Source organism: Diadema antillarum, unplaced genomic scaffold (genome assembly GCF_040938485.1).
Source record: "Diadema antillarum isolate AM-2024a unplaced genomic scaffold, OU_Dant_1.0 seq00000546_RagTag, whole genome shotgun sequence".
In the NCBI taxonomy this organism is placed as follows: Eukaryota; Metazoa; Echinodermata; class Echinoidea; order Diadematoida; family Diadematidae; genus Diadema; species Diadema antillarum.
In genome coordinates this window covers 36,211-51,958 of record NW_027271492.1, presented here as the reverse complement: position 1 = coordinate 51,958, position 15,748 = coordinate 36,211, and the positions used below count along the sequence as shown (strand labels likewise).

Sequence of the window (15,748 nt, the reverse complement as noted above, 5' to 3'; positions counted from 1 at the left end):
ATGTTCGACAATCAACCGTCACCACGCCAGAGTCAATCCGAACCGAACGCTCGAGCGATCTCTCATCTCCTCTAGATGTCATGCCTCTACTGATTTTGTCGTTGTTGTTGTGGTTATGAACTCCCGCTGTGCTAGTCTCAATTTCGAGTCGCTTGCAATTGCACTAGATTGACCGTTTAGTTTGGTTTTGCTCAGTTTTCGTGTTGGGTATAAAGATCTTTTTTTTTTTTCTGTTTGGTGCTGTTTTGTCTTTCGGCATTGGAACAATTAGTACGTGTATTCTACGCACGTATTCAGCCTACGGCGTGTGACAGACGTGAGTTGAAAACCAGATGCAAAATACGAATGCACCGTCAATCTTGGCTTCAAGAGCTTTCCCGCCAAAAAAAAAAAATAGACTTCAAGAAAATGTTGCCTTCCTTTCACGTGTTTTTTTTCTTCCTTGATTACAAGCAGATACTTTATAGACAACAGAGAGAGAGAGAGAGAGAAAGACGTTGGGAGGAGATAAAGACAGGGCAAGGAAAGTGAGAAAAGAGAGACTAGGAGTTGAGGTAATAGGTAACGACACAATATGCATGATACGACTCCATTATTGATATGTGGAGCAGACGGATAAATTAATACTGGAATAGTGCCTTAATGACAGGCCAGCCGCTGTCGAGGTCTGAGAGGTATGACGAAGACGTGAATGATAGAAAGAGGGGGGGGGGGGGGGGAGCCGAAGTAACTCTATTTAGGGGGGCTGTCATGACTGTATAATCATACCGTATGCATTTTGTAACTCTAAAAGTGAAATGATAACCTGGGTCCCTTTCATGAAATTCTTTTGAGACTTTTTCGCTTTTTCGCTTTCAAAACCCGTTGAAGACGAGTCCCGAGAATACTCGAGCAGGTGTCTATGGGAAATGCGTGTTATAACAAAATCACTCCTCAACGGGTTAATTTATACACACTCATGAGAGACTTCATGGAATGGATTTTACTTTTTTTGTGGCTAAATATGAGCGACTTTGGCCTTTCACCTGGGATTTATTCACAGACTTCCATAATGACGACTTTATGAAACGGATCCCAGGAATTGATATAATGCTGGCGTCGAACGTAATATGCCTTCAGCATCCTTGAAAACATTATTTTGAACACAACTTTTTTTTTATCATCCTGACGCTCTTTGCTTCAAAGCAGAAATACAGCAACGTCTAAACATGTACTTTTATGGATGAAGAATTACTTTCATTTATGGGTTTATCCAACCATCAGGCGGAAAATGAATGAATACAATACAACGAATTCAATGGGTAGTGTCACTCTACTTGGCGCTTGGTTTTACGCATAAGCCTCTTTTCCCTTAGAGTAAAGTGAATACCATGTAGATGTAACTCATATTAAAGAATTGCTGTTCATGCTGGTAACTCCATGTTTGAACTGAACTGACATCTTAAGGTGAAATCCAGACCAGCTGGGGCCTGTTTCATAAAGAGTTAAGACTGATCTTACGCTCCATTTATTGAGCGTAACTCAGCGAATCGGGCTTTAGACCAATACTAATAATTGTAAGTCTGTTTCATAGAGATATTTGTGCTTGATTTAAACACAGTTTAATAGCAGATCGCGCGTAACTTTTTTGAATCGCATCAATCCTAAGAACAGTCTTACGATAAATCTCTGTGAAACAGGCCCAAGTTAAAGTTTTTACAAAACAGTTCATATGATCATGCCAATAGTGAGTTGATGGCGTCATTACCTTACACTTTTCCATTGATTGTGTACACAAAGAAAGCGACAAAAATCAAATTTTTCTGCTGTATAAGGGTGAAACATAATGTCATTCCTGACTGAATGATTTCAAAATTAGATCGGCCAGATATAACTTAATTTGAGACTGGGCAGAATGTCATTTGAACAAAAAGAAAACATGAAATTTCAAAATTTTGTGAACAAGCTATATGACAAGCTGTGAAGCGGTGATATGATCACTTCTCCCTCACTCATTGAACCCTGAAAAATTATCAAAACTTCACAAGTTCAGAACTTCCTTAATCTTTATTCGATTCTGATCAAATTTTCATTGCTTTGCTTATGAAATGTTACACGTTTTTTTAAATCAAATTAACTTTCTACTGATGCCAAATTTCCCTTTAAACATTGGACTCGGAGCAGAAAAAGCGGATATTGTCATGATCACCTTCTCTTCCGCTTGTTGGTACTGGGGATGATGCGGCATGTCGAACTGATAGAAAGGAATCTCCCTACCCCCCCCCCCCCCCCCCCCATCCCTTCCACATATCATTTTACAACCAATGAGATGAGTGCGGGAGGTGATGCAGCGTTCATTAGCTGTAATGATGCGGCAGCCCGCTAAATTGAAGACGAGGCATAGTCATGAGCGTCTTCGCCCGAGAGTCACAAAAGGTCATCAGTTGGTCAGTCTCTGAGCATCTACCTCTTTTCCATCTTGATTAGCTTTTTTTTTCTTCCCTATATATTCCTCTCTTCTCTCCTTTCCTCCTTCCCTTTCCCTTCTCTTCCTCATCCTTCCTTCTTCTGCTCCTCCCTTTTTCTCTCTTCCTTTACTTCTTTCTTTTTGCGTCTCAAGGTCACTGGCAAGCATAGCTACGGAATCAGAACAAGTGCTTCGGAAGTCTTGTGTGACATGAAAAAAGAAACAACATTCCATTTAATATACCGGTAGGGTATAAATCATAATATTTGGATATACAATAAGACGCGCAACATCATTCCTTTTCGTTCATACGTTGAGTGATGTCATATAAGTTATACCTTTATCACGGTGAGAGGTAAATGACTTAAATACTGAGGAAAAGTTTTCGATAAAACGATGAAATGACACAGATGAAAATGAAAAATGAGTCTCGCTCGATTTATGATACTCGTATTGATACTGAAAATTCTACACTAGGCAAGTCCTAAGCAGCATTCTGTCACACGGAAACATACAATAGATCTATACATGTGTATGAACACTATAATTGTCGCATTAGAAAAGGTTGCTTTTGACTACAACTACGTATTTGTTGAAAACTTTGGTACATATATATACGTGAAACTCATTAACAAAATATACTGCATACACAAGATCAGACGTATGTGACTTTCTGATTGTCTACAATATCTATACTTATAACGAGCCACCGTCAAGTTGTGCTTATAGAGTTCAACGCACTTCTCATCACCTTCCTGTTTGGTTTTTTTTTTTTTTAGTTGTCTTATTTTCAATCGACTCAAACACAAATGAGTCTAAACATCATGCACATCGGTGACTTCCAGCTCAAGGAATACGGCGCCCTCACTTGGTGAAAAATGCGCTTTCGTGATTGGTCAACCTCTTGGGTGACGATTGAGATTGTTATTATTATTTTTTTTTTTTTTACAAAATGAAATAACGGTATATCTGTTGTGATTATTACAATAATGATAACAATAACAATAATGGTAATAATTGTAATAATAATAATAATGGCAATAAAAAGCGTTAAAAATCCAGTTTTTTTGTTAATATTCCAAACGTCATGAAAAAGAAAAAAAGGGGGAGAAGAAAAGGCAATTCTTACTTCGGCCTTCTCTTCAAGCCTATCATCAAGATGCTACCTACGATGGCCAACAATGATGGCTCGTGTGCACGTGTTTGAATACGGGCCAACGATTCACCCCTGTCCGCGCGACGTACATAAATTTCATTATCTTGTTATCATTCTATATAACATATTTCTTCCAACTCGTCGGCGGTCCATCTATGCTAGACAACGAACGCGTACAGTTTCTCAACTTGGCATTGGGTCTACCGAGGTATACTTTTAGTCATCTTCCTAGCTTCAAGCTTTATAATTTCTTTGAATTTGAAATTAAGCAAATAATTGTCAGTTCAATTACGACAATTATTATAAATCTAATTCATAGGCCCTACTGTTATCAGGGTATTTTCATTCGCATGATCATTATCGTCATTCTGCGGTGTCAATCATCATCAATATTATTATCACCATAATCACACTTAAGATATAATCACCAATGATTCTATCATAAAATTCAATTGGTGAAACAAATTAATGACTGTTATCAAAAGCACCATCATCACATTTGTCTTCTCGAGAATGTGATCATATAAAGCAAGTTTATCATAAACTTTCCAGGTGTGAATCTCATACCGCATTTGAGTAAACTCCGAATATTGAGATATAAAGAAAAACAAAACAAGTTTAACAACACGTGCATTCTCTGTTCCATCATTCAAAAAGAAGTCCCTAATCATTCAAGTCCATTTCCTCTCCACCTCCGTGCAATACCATTCCCTAATCTCCCGTAGAGCTAAAGATAGTGTTCTTGGTCAACATCCGCCGTGTAAGAATTTGTGTGTATATAATACTTTCATATAAAATATTTGCTTGTCGACTACTATTTACACGACATAGTACTCGATATCTATCTTTGACACACGCATCCACTGTTAGCCTTGTAGCGACTCACTGAAGCGACAATGCCGGTTCTGAAACGTTGCATTTTTGCCTTATCTTGAAATTATCTTAATCGTTAAGGTTAATGATGATTCTGATTACTGTTCCGCCCGACTCAATTTCGATCTGATTACAAAAAAAGAAAATGACACCATCTGCCTTGCTTACTATAATTATTTTCTTCAGGGTCCCGCAACGTCAAACCTAGCGACTGATTGATAACCAGAAATAAATAAATGAATGCATGAATGAATAAACGAATGAAAAAACGGAATAATGCATGAATGAAATGAATGCATGAATGAATAAACGAATGAAAAAACGGAATAATGCATGAATGAATGAACGAACGAAGACATGAAGAATAAAAATGAATAAATGAATGAATGAACGGGTGGATGAATGACTATTATGAATTAAAAACTGAAATAATGAATGAATGAATGAATGAATAAAGACAGGAATGAATGAATGAAGACATGAATGAATGAATGAATGAATGAATGAATGAATGAATGAATGAATGAACTGACGAATGAACGAATAGATGGATGGATGAATGGATAAATGAATGAGTGAACGATTGAATTGATACAGCAAACTCCTCATCTCCATCCCCCCCCCCAAAAAAAAAATAACGAAAACACATATACAAACGGTTAAATGCTGTACCACATTAACCCTATCTGAACTGAGAAGATATAGCAGTCATGATCTTGAATATGACCCATTGATCCCTGTAATTTGACGTTACGGATCCCTCTGGCAAGACGTGGCGGATTACCCCAAGCCTTAAATCAACTGTGGGTCGAAACTTTCGCTTCAATCAGAAAGTTTCAATTTTTCTTTTCCTATCTTTTTTTAAAGTTTTTTTTTTTCTCCCTCATCGCAATTTCAAGTTATCACCATATAGTACACGTTTTGTTGGAAACCATGTAATCTGTGTTCTTGCATCCAAAAACGCGGGCGAAATCGGGCATGTTCTGAGCCGGTCCTATTGTTCTGGAGGAGTAAGAGGGAGGGCAAAGAACAGAAAAGAAAAGAAGAATATAAGAGATTGATGAATCTGACAAAATAACAGTCGGAAGAAGAAGCGGGTTTCTTTCTTAAGGTGCAGTCTGCCCTCCGCCAACTTACCCCAACCCTTACCACACCCCGTTCCAAAGGAATGCACGAGTAAACTAATACTCTGAGCAAGCAAGGGAAGATATTCCTACGTAATTATTCCAACCCCAGAACCAGAGTGAGAAGACTATCGGAAGCAAGAGCACAATGAATACATTATGCAACTCTATTCCTGTCTAGGATTCTTTAAAAAAAAGAACAATCACAAAAATGGCACGTTACTCGTTATCAACCGATAACATTGCATTATCAAAATGCTGAATTCAGATTCTAAACTTAAATTTAATAAGCATAACTACTGATGCAATCAGAGCAACAAGCCTTGGAAGTGTCACCAATAGGGGGACAAAACAAAATAGGGTCAAAATCGTTATCTAGGCCTGTAAGGTCGGTGAGTAATCTTTGTACAAAGTAATAGTACTAATTATCGTTGGCGGGTAATCATACTGATATGGCCTGACAGGTATCTCTTACCTATATCTTCCGGGTGAATGAACTCCTGATAATATTCGTGCCCGCACTCCTTCCGGCCGAAAGGCGCTACACCAGACCTGGTCAGTCACAATCAATATCATACACAACATTTGTTACATTCATATGGATACTCCTTGTAAAACTACTTCTACTATCACGCCACTTACGACTACGACTACTCCTGTGACTACTACTGCTACTACTGTTACTATTACTACTACTTCTACTAATAATAATGATAACACTGCTAATACTATCTCTACTACTACTACTACAACTACTACTACTATTACTACTACTACAACTATGCCACCACCACTACCCCTACCACTACTACTGTTATTGCTTGCGCGTAATGGCAAACGACCTTTTTCTGCTCATGTTCAAAACAGAACTACGAATTGGCTTAATGACATGTACGACAACATGTAGATACCGATAAAATAATTTCTTTGTGTGTTTTTTCACTTTGTTTGAATTTTAATTGAATTCCTGAGAGTACAAAGCGCATTGCTTCTCCGTCACGATGATCTACAACATCCGTTAGTTTTTGTTTCTCCTGAAAGTATATATCGTTACAATTACGCCTTAGACCTCTGTGTAAACAAGAACTAACATTTAAATTCATACTGTAAATGTAGTTCAATAATGATAGAGATTTCCAACAAACCTGTCCGAAATTCAAGAAAAATAATTGTTCCTGATTTAAATCCAGCCCCGGCAGCGTCTGATGGACTTCGCCCGTGTCATTCAGGAGGAGTTGATACGCCTAATTTGAGATAAGACAAAGTGAGAAAGACATTCAAATTCAACGCAAGACAAAACTTATCGAAAGAGTGAAGTTCATGTGGGAAAATGGTGACGTTCAATTCAATTAATTTTAATTTAATTCAAAATGATTGTATTTCCATAATTACATAATATTTTAAGGTATTTTGAAACACATAAGCTTCAACAAACAGACGTTCTAAAGCCCTTTTTACACTTGTGTTTCTTAACCCCGGACTTTCTCTGACCCAGGACTATCGTTAGTCCCGTACCAATTTTTCAGCTTTTTACACTGGCCAATTAGTCCCGTACTATCTCTTCTCTGGGGCTAAGGAGAAAACTGACCTTTTTACACTCGTATTTCTTAGCCCCGGACTTTCCAAACCACATGAATATTCATGATTACGCTGTGTACTGTACACGTACACGCACGCACCGGCAGCACTTGATTACCTCGTTTCTGATTGGTCAGTGAGGGTCGGACTTCGTCTCCGTCGCTTTAATAGCCCAGGATTATTTTTTTTCGTTCTGTTTACACTCAGTTGCTTGGCACCGCAATTGCGGTGCTAACCCTGCTATTTTGCAGGGCCAGATAGTACCGGACTATCGGTGGGGCTAGCCCACTTTGGCAAAAACGAGTGTAAACAGAAAGTGGGGTAAGGATAGTCCCATACCAACGGTGGGGCTTTAAAGCCCCCCCCCCCCCCCCCCTTAGCCCCACCGTTGGTACGGGACTAAGCAAAAATTTACAAGTGTAAAAAGCCCTATTATGAATGTCTGAATGTTATATTTCTTCCAGTATATCAGGATAATGATTTTTCACTCAGTGTAAATTCAATCCAATGCTGAGATTTGAAAGACTGAAATCACAGTGCCCAAATGTATTCTTAAGCAATCCGTATTATTTAATTTAAAAGAAAATGAAATATTAAACTAAACCGAGCCTGATTTTATTCCATGAACATAAAGGATAATGAAACCCAAATATCGTATAAGGTGGATTGAGTGAATGCAGCAACATCAGTAGAACACATCGGTGAGAGTTTGAGGAAAATTAGTCAATCCTTTCAAAAGATATGGATGTTTAAAGATTGATGCACATGTATATTATTTGTTTCACCCCCTTTCAGATCCGCTTTGTCGTAACACAGAGAATATGTAATAGCGTTTAGGCCTATCATATTCCTAGGATGATATCTTTCAGACACTTTCATGCCTGGTAAAATATCATTTTTCCATAAAACGAAGTCAATATGGTAGCAGGGATGCATCAACTAGGGATGACAAACAATAGTTGGCCTTAAAGGGATAGTACAGTATTGGTGGAGACAAGAATTTAGCTTTTAACTTTTTGCGAGATACCAAGAAAACACTTATGATAATATAGTACAGAGCATACCATTTTTAGAGGAATTCAAAGTTTATTTGATGAAAATCAGGCTTGGAATGACTGAAACATCCAAAAACAAAGTAAAACAAAGCGATCTTTTTTTGGATATCTCAGCAATTTCAAAACCAATTTCAAAATAAACGTTGAATTCCTCATAGAATTACATGCTCTTTCATCATAAGAGGTTTATTATCCACCCAAAAATGTTAGAGACCTGAAATTAGGTCTCAGATCCCTTTAATAATGCTCGCAAAATCCAGCATTAGTGATTTCTTCACAAAAATTTAGGCAAGTTCTTTTTTTTCCTTTTTTTTTGAGGTTGCCGTCAAAAAGAGCATGCTGAGTCCAGCATAGAGTTCTATAGAAACAACCAATATAAAAATTTGAACCAGTATAATCGATGTTAAGTATTGTTAGATATACCAAATGTGAACAATGTTTAAAATAAAAGTGTTTTCCAGACTAAACCGTCTACAGTTGTGGTTATTGAGAAAAATAGTAATATCTCGTTATAATTATTTCAGGTTTTATTGCAAAAAAAAATCATATGGTAGGATGTCTTGTGATACAACTAACCTACGCATATGCATCAAATGTGATATGTTTAACATTCTTTAAATAACCGCTCCGAAAGGTAAACAGGACCTTTAACCCTTTCTCCACAGGACTGTGGACAGTTACCATGCTATGGGTTTACTGTGCCAATCAGCACTCAAAGCACACAAAAGGTTAAAGGGTGTGTATAGTATACAGTTCTGGTTGAGGTGAGGATTTAGCTTTTAATGTTTTGCGAGATATTCAGAACCACTCTATGAGATGTCAACGAGCATGCAATTCTACGGGGTATCAAAAGTTTATTTGATGAAAATCGGTTTTGAAATGGCTGAGATATCCAAAAACAAGGTGAAACAAAGAGATCCTAATAAAAGGCGTGGCCTGTCGCCTTTTATCATTATCACTTTTTTGGATTTCTCAGCCATTTGAAAACCAATTTTTTATCAAATAAACGTTGAATCCTTCTTAAAATTATATGCTCTTTCATATTTCATAAGAGGTTTCTCATTATCTCACTTAGGAATGTTCAAAACATGAATCCCCACTTCAACCAGTACTGTACAGTCCCTTTAAGGTGAGGAATCGTGTCGTTGAACTTCCCTGATTTCAATGTATTCGTTCAAATATCTTAAAATCTGTCATGACTTATTACACTGCGCATCTCATGTGGTAGTTTGAGTTTTTTTAGATATCAACAAAATATGCATTGCTATTTTGTGTATGATTTTCACTGGAAGTGCAGAAACTAAATCGAAATGAACCGAATTAAAGATTGCATGACGTGCAAACCTTGAATGCTTCTTTCAGTCCTCCGTTGTCTGCAATGTTCTCGCCTTGCGTCATTTTACCGTTCAGCTGTGATTAAAAAGTAACAAAAAAAAACAGGACTAAAAAACATATGAAAAGATTAATATCGTGGAAATGAGTTCCATAATATAGCATTGAGCTTCACTCATATCACGGAGATCGTAGAGAGACTCCCACCTCCCTGCTCATATCTTCATCGATGGAAACGCACTGGACTTCAACAAAGTGAGTTACAAGATGACAACCATCTACCGAACTGTATACCTAAATAACAACAAACACTATTACGACAAGACTTCTGGAGATTCTGATGGTTGAACCAGATGGCATTATGACTGATTTCCAGTCATCAACACTCTCTCCTTATGTTACTCGAAGGCGTCACGGATCCACAAGTGCAATACGTCGCACGCCAAGGTGGCGACGTGTGGAACGGAGTATGGAATCTGACCTGAATATTTAGGGAAAATCATGCCAAAGGCCAGGGAAGAGTCAAATGGTCGGTGAACCCATGTGTCAAATTAACACTACGCGTGCCCGAGTGAGCCTAACCTTGACCTACAGCGCAAGGCAAGACGTCGAATAACAAAACAGCCACACCCACAACAATAACACAAAATGAGTTTTCTTAAAGGACTATTCTACACTATATTCAAGCCTGTTTTGAATAGAAAAAAAAATGTAAAAGAAGCAAAATAAAAACAAACAGAATGACCGAAATGAACCTGAGATCCACAAGGTTCGGAAATAAACTTGAATCATTAAACTTGAATTCTGTTTGAATTATTTCATTCAGGGCCTACATATGATCAGCCTGCACATAACAAAATTGTGTGGATTTGGGCTCCAAGTTGATACGATGTGAGAGTTGAATAGGCTCTACTGTACGCAGGACGGAATGCGAGGTGCAATGTTTCAATGTTGACAAAAATTGTAGCTAATTCAAAATTATCGTATTTGAGGTCAAATTGTTACTATAGGACCACCAGTCATCACCATGGTGCATGACTAACTATGTACAAAATGATTAACATCATGGTCGTTAAAGCGTTGTTAGATTGTTGATCATGATAATGATGATGATGATAATGATGATGATGTTATACATGATGCTGCTGATACTGCTGGTGTTGGTATTGTTGTTGTTGTTGTTGTTGTTGTTGTTGTTGTTGTTGTTGTTGTTGTTGTTGTTGTTGTTGTTGTTGTTGAACCAACGCATAGGTACTGCAATTTCTGAAAGATTCATACTGCAACAAATCCAATTATCTTATTTCCATTCGAACCTGAGAAAAAAATCAAAAAGAGACAGCCCGCGATCATATTTTATCATTTTGTCGACAAGTGTATCAAAACTTTTTTTTGTAAGCAACTGCTGTGACCAGGGAGGTATCTCCCATAGCTGTAACGGGCTCTGGGCAGGGAAAGGTCTGGTGAACAAAGACTAGTGCTTGTTTGTGGGGCGCCCCCTCTGTTGAGTTGAGTGCATCGAGTGTATGCATCACCGAGGCACAAGAGTGGGACAGCAGAAAAAATAAAGGAAGCTAATCGTCAATCACGGTGTGTACGGACAGGTGCTTAATCACGACTAATGTGTCTTCCAAAGACAAACTTCTGTGGACGTTCCGGTGTCGTTGAAGCCTATTATAGGATGTCACGCCACCACTCTCATTACACACTGCCCCAATTAGCTCCGACCTTTCGAAAGGTTATACTCGCGTCTACATAAACTTGGCTCCTCCGACTGAAAAAGTAATTACTCGTCGTGCTTAATACTTATTAAAGTGCCAGGCATTTTAGTCAAGTTTCTTTTTTTTTTCTGAAAAGTGTGTCAGTCGGTGAACTTGACAGCATGTTACTAAGCCACACTAGAATTTAAAAACAAAACAAAAATAAAACAAAACTGCAGCTTTTTGTTACAACCGCACTTCATCCACAACAGTGAACATTTTTTTTTTTCCTGTGGCGTAATCATCTTCATTGTGCATTCTATACCAAGATCTTTTCTCGTCATTTTCCATTTCAGCACGAGTTCTTTCCTTCATAATTTTACTCTGTAACGAAACTAGTCATATGCGTGTTCGTTTTCTGCATTTTATGTGAATCTGATTACCGTTTCTCTCAAGCTTGTTTTACGGTCTCCAACGAGTTAAAAAGTAAGCGTCCTGTCCCGGGAACCTAGTTGGCCCTTCCCAACGTCTATTCCCTCTCGTTTATGGTTCATCTATTAACTTCATACTTCGTCTGCGAGACGACGGGGAGGGCTTGATGAAGATGGATCTGGCGTTTCCGCTGGGAGGCGAAGCAGTAATGGATGAACAGCAAGTGGAGTGCAAGGAGGAGGAGGAGGAGGAGGACAAGGAGGAGGGTGGGGGATAGGAACTTAGGTGGGGATCGGGAAAGGGGAATGATTCCGTGCGCAATGCGATTGACTCGCCTCTCCCTCTCCAATCCACTAAAATTTGAAACTTCATATTTGCACGCCAGGACATAATTAGAGAGGGCTGTCACACTGATGGGAATTCCTCTATGCGTATTCGAACGTACTGACCATCAAAGGAAAAAAAAAATCTTCTCTTTGAATGGGATATAATTGTTATTACAACTTAGAAACTATATTCACCACCTCTTCCATTTTCCAATTTTCGAATTCCAAGTTTCCGGTTTTGTTTGAATAATCGTCTTATAGGGTGTGTCACATGCATGTGAACAAAAGAGGACGACGAGGTTTAACTGTGATACCATTTTTTGTACAGTCCTATCATTTTCTTTTTCATTTTAAATTAGATCAGTGTGTCCTCGGTATCATTTCGTTTGATATTAGTATACTTTGATGTGCATCATACTTTTAAAAAAGGAAGAAGAATATGGACGCAAATTGCAGATGTTGAACTTGTAAGATGTCTGCTGTATGACCATCAAAGAAACCACCTTGATGTAATCGCAATACTGGGTAAGTTGGCTTCAGAGGACATCGCAATAGCTAGCAAGTCAAAATCAAAGTCAACTTAGTGTTTGGTGCTCCTGTCATGCCTGTGGATAAGATTCTTAGGTACATGTAAGATGTTATATGATGAAATAAATGATTCACAAAAGGTAACATTTCCAAATCAGTTACCGTTTGATGACTTACTATCACAACCATAGCATAGCATCAAACATTATCTTATACTCTCTATCCCTTTACCCCCTTCCTCCCCCTCCCCCCCCCCCCCCCCTCCCTAATATTCCCAGGCACCGTTTCATGAAAGTTGTCAGCATTTGTCAGCTTCTGACAATCACCATGGTAACAATCAGACACCAGAGCTTCTCAACCAATCAAAATCAAGGAATTTACTGAAGTTGTCAGAGACTGACAACTTGTCAGGGTTGACAACTTTCATGAAACGGGGCCCCGGAGGATTACGTACGTTCATATCGTTTTCCGGCATCACATAACCCGTATACTGGTCCACGATACACTGGGCTCGATCCTTGAAAGCGGCGATGGAGCTGTTACTCCACCACTGAACCAGGTTGCCGTCTTTGTCGTACTGCCTACCTGCAGTGGAGAGAAGAAGTCAACCAATAGATCATCAGTGAGGATTCTAAACCAGTATATCTTAAAGGAGACTTTAAATACCCCTTAAAGGGATGGTATAGTATTGGTTGAGATGAGGATTCAGCTTTTAACTTTGTGCGAGATAATTAGAAACCGCTTTTTGAAATGTGAAGGAGCATACAATTCTAAAAGGACTCTAAAGTTCATTTGACAAAAATCGTTTTTGAAATGGCTAAGATATCCAAAAATAAAGTAAGCCAAAGCGAACATTATCCGTCCTTTTATGGGGATCGCTTTACTTTGGAAAGCTCAGCCATTCCAAAACCAATTTAAATCAAATGAACTTTGAAACCTCTTAGAATCGTATGCTCTTTCATATGTCATAAGAGGTTTCTCATTATCTCATAAAAAGTTAAAAGCCTGAAGCCCCATCTCAACCGAAACTATATCATCCCTTTAAATACGAAGTAGCTGGATTTGGTGAATGCAGAAATGCATTATTGCTGTATTTATCTCTGTCATAGCAAATAATTCAGGTAAAATGTATTTTATGATACTCGGCAAGATGGAAGAGCACTTGGCTCATATCCTTCAGGAGACAGGTTTAATGATATCACCTTCAAAGTATCATATCAGTAATAAATCAAGGAATGCGTATTTCTTATTGAAAATGACAATTGGGGAAATCTATTCTTATTTCTGTAAAAGAAATATCATCATCGACTGTAACACGACAGACATATAAGTGTAGCCTTCTAATCCAGCGATGACAGCTTACATATTTGTTTACTTGAATTAATATTCATAACTTTTAAAAGGATTGTCCAATATTCTTCAAACTTTCCTAGTTTATTCTAACAATTTCTTTTTATTTTGTACTACATGCACAATGTGTTTTGAGTGTCTCTCCCTTTCGTTACAAAATGATCAAAATCTGCGTTGAATTATTTTTATATCATTAATTCAAATGATTCACAATTTTCCATGTATTCATTGAATGATGTTCGATTGAATGTAGTACAAGAGTTGTGGAAGCATCAAAAGCATGAAAGAGGGACAAATATGTTAAAAAGCAAAGCAGTAATTATTACACTGTATTTGGATTCTATAAAGACAAACAGCGGCTAGAATAAATGGCAAACGGGATAACATGTCAGAATCGCGTCAATGTTGCACTGACATGAAGCACATACATATACGATGTTAAAGGGATGGTATAGTATTGGTAGGGATGAGGACTGGGCTCTTAACTTTTTGTGAGATACAAAGAAACCACTTATGAAATAGTAAAGAGCATACCATTCTAAGATAAATTCAAAGTTTATTTGATAGGAATCGGTTTCGGAATGGCTGAGACATCCACAAACAAAATAAAACAAAGTGATAGTAATAAAAGGTGTGTCCCACCTTTTATTAGGATCACTCTGTTTAGAATATCTCAGCCATTTCAAAACCAATTGTCTGCAACTAAACGTTGAATTCCTCTTGGAATTACATGCTCTTTCATATTTCATAAGAGGTTTCTCATTATCTCACCAAAACTGTATGAAACCTGAAGTTAAGTCCCAACCAAAACTGTGCGATCCCTTTATAACACAAGTCTTAGGACTTCAAAGAAATGAGACACAGAGGAATGCAAGGTACAAAGTTTCTTTGTATTTGTGTTACTATTTCTTTTTACATTTTTATTTCCCAGGAGAGGCTTGGTGAGACTCACCTCTGTCGTCGAATCCGTGAGTGATCTCGTGTCCGATCACCATACCGATGCCCCCAAAGTTGAGGTACCAGGGCAAGTCAGCGTGGTAAAATGGAGGTTGCAAAATGGCGGCGGGAAACACTGCGTACAAGAACAAAACCAAGCAGAAAATTATTGAATATACAACCTTTATTATTGAGTTTTCGTTTTCCAGTTTCAGCGGAAATAAATTGGCGTTTGCCATTGCTGCTTATTATTAAACACGATCGCATGAATACTTTGAGGTGAAAATGACAGAAAGAAAAGGGAGAACGAAGAAATTCGATAGATCATGCTGAAAGAATTGAGTATCTGAATATAAGAACGACCCAAGTCCATGGAAGACCAATTCAAGTAAACTTGAAAAAAACTTCATATTTTTTTTATTTGTCCAATAATATTCTATTTAATTGTGATGGGAAGGCAACATTGTATATAAAAATTAGAACATATATTATTATGACAATTGACATTTACATTTAATTGTGGAGAGGCCATTTTGTGTGATGGACTTGGGTCGTTCTTTGAATCATATACATGATATTCTGCTATAGAGATGAGAGAAGGATGAGAGAGGGCGCTATAATATGAATGTTAGAATGACCCAAGTCCTTCATTCTTACATTCATATAAGATTTAACTCATTCATTTCAGGCACTTCTGGGGGTAATTAGGATTTATCATTTATACACAAGATGAGTCCATGCATAAGCTACAATTTCCCATGTCAAACTGAATTTTGCCAAAAAATGGATTTGGGTCGTTCTTATATTCAGGTCTTCAATTACGGTCGTTATGTTTGCAAGTATAGATTTTGTAGTGTTCAATATGGGGGACTGGAAAAGAACATTGACTTAACGTCTTTCTTATAATAATAGTGA

At 37.8% G+C, this 15,748-nt stretch overlaps 1 protein-coding gene across 1 annotated transcript in view; it reads right to left on the bottom strand.

Moving 5' to 3' along the window:
- Positions 1 to 5,330: 5,330 nt before the first annotated feature.
- LOC139734736 (neprilysin-1-like) overlaps positions 5,331 to 15,748 on the bottom strand; it is a 34,082-nt gene continuing 23,664 nt past the window's right edge. Inside the window, exons 15-20 of the mRNA XM_071645530.1 lie at positions 14,850 to 14,969; positions 13,002 to 13,132; positions 9,577 to 9,642; positions 6,745 to 6,843; positions 6,075 to 6,151; positions 5,331 to 5,477 (exon numbers count right to left, since the gene is read on the bottom strand). Of these exons, the coding sequence (XP_071501631.1) occupies positions 5,378 to 5,477; positions 6,075 to 6,151; positions 6,745 to 6,843; positions 9,577 to 9,642; positions 13,002 to 13,132; positions 14,850 to 14,969 (593 nt within the window). The 3' untranslated portion in view covers positions 5,331 to 5,377. The remainder of the gene's footprint in view (positions 5,478 to 6,074; positions 6,152 to 6,744; positions 6,844 to 9,576; positions 9,643 to 13,001; positions 13,133 to 14,849; positions 14,970 to 15,748) is intronic.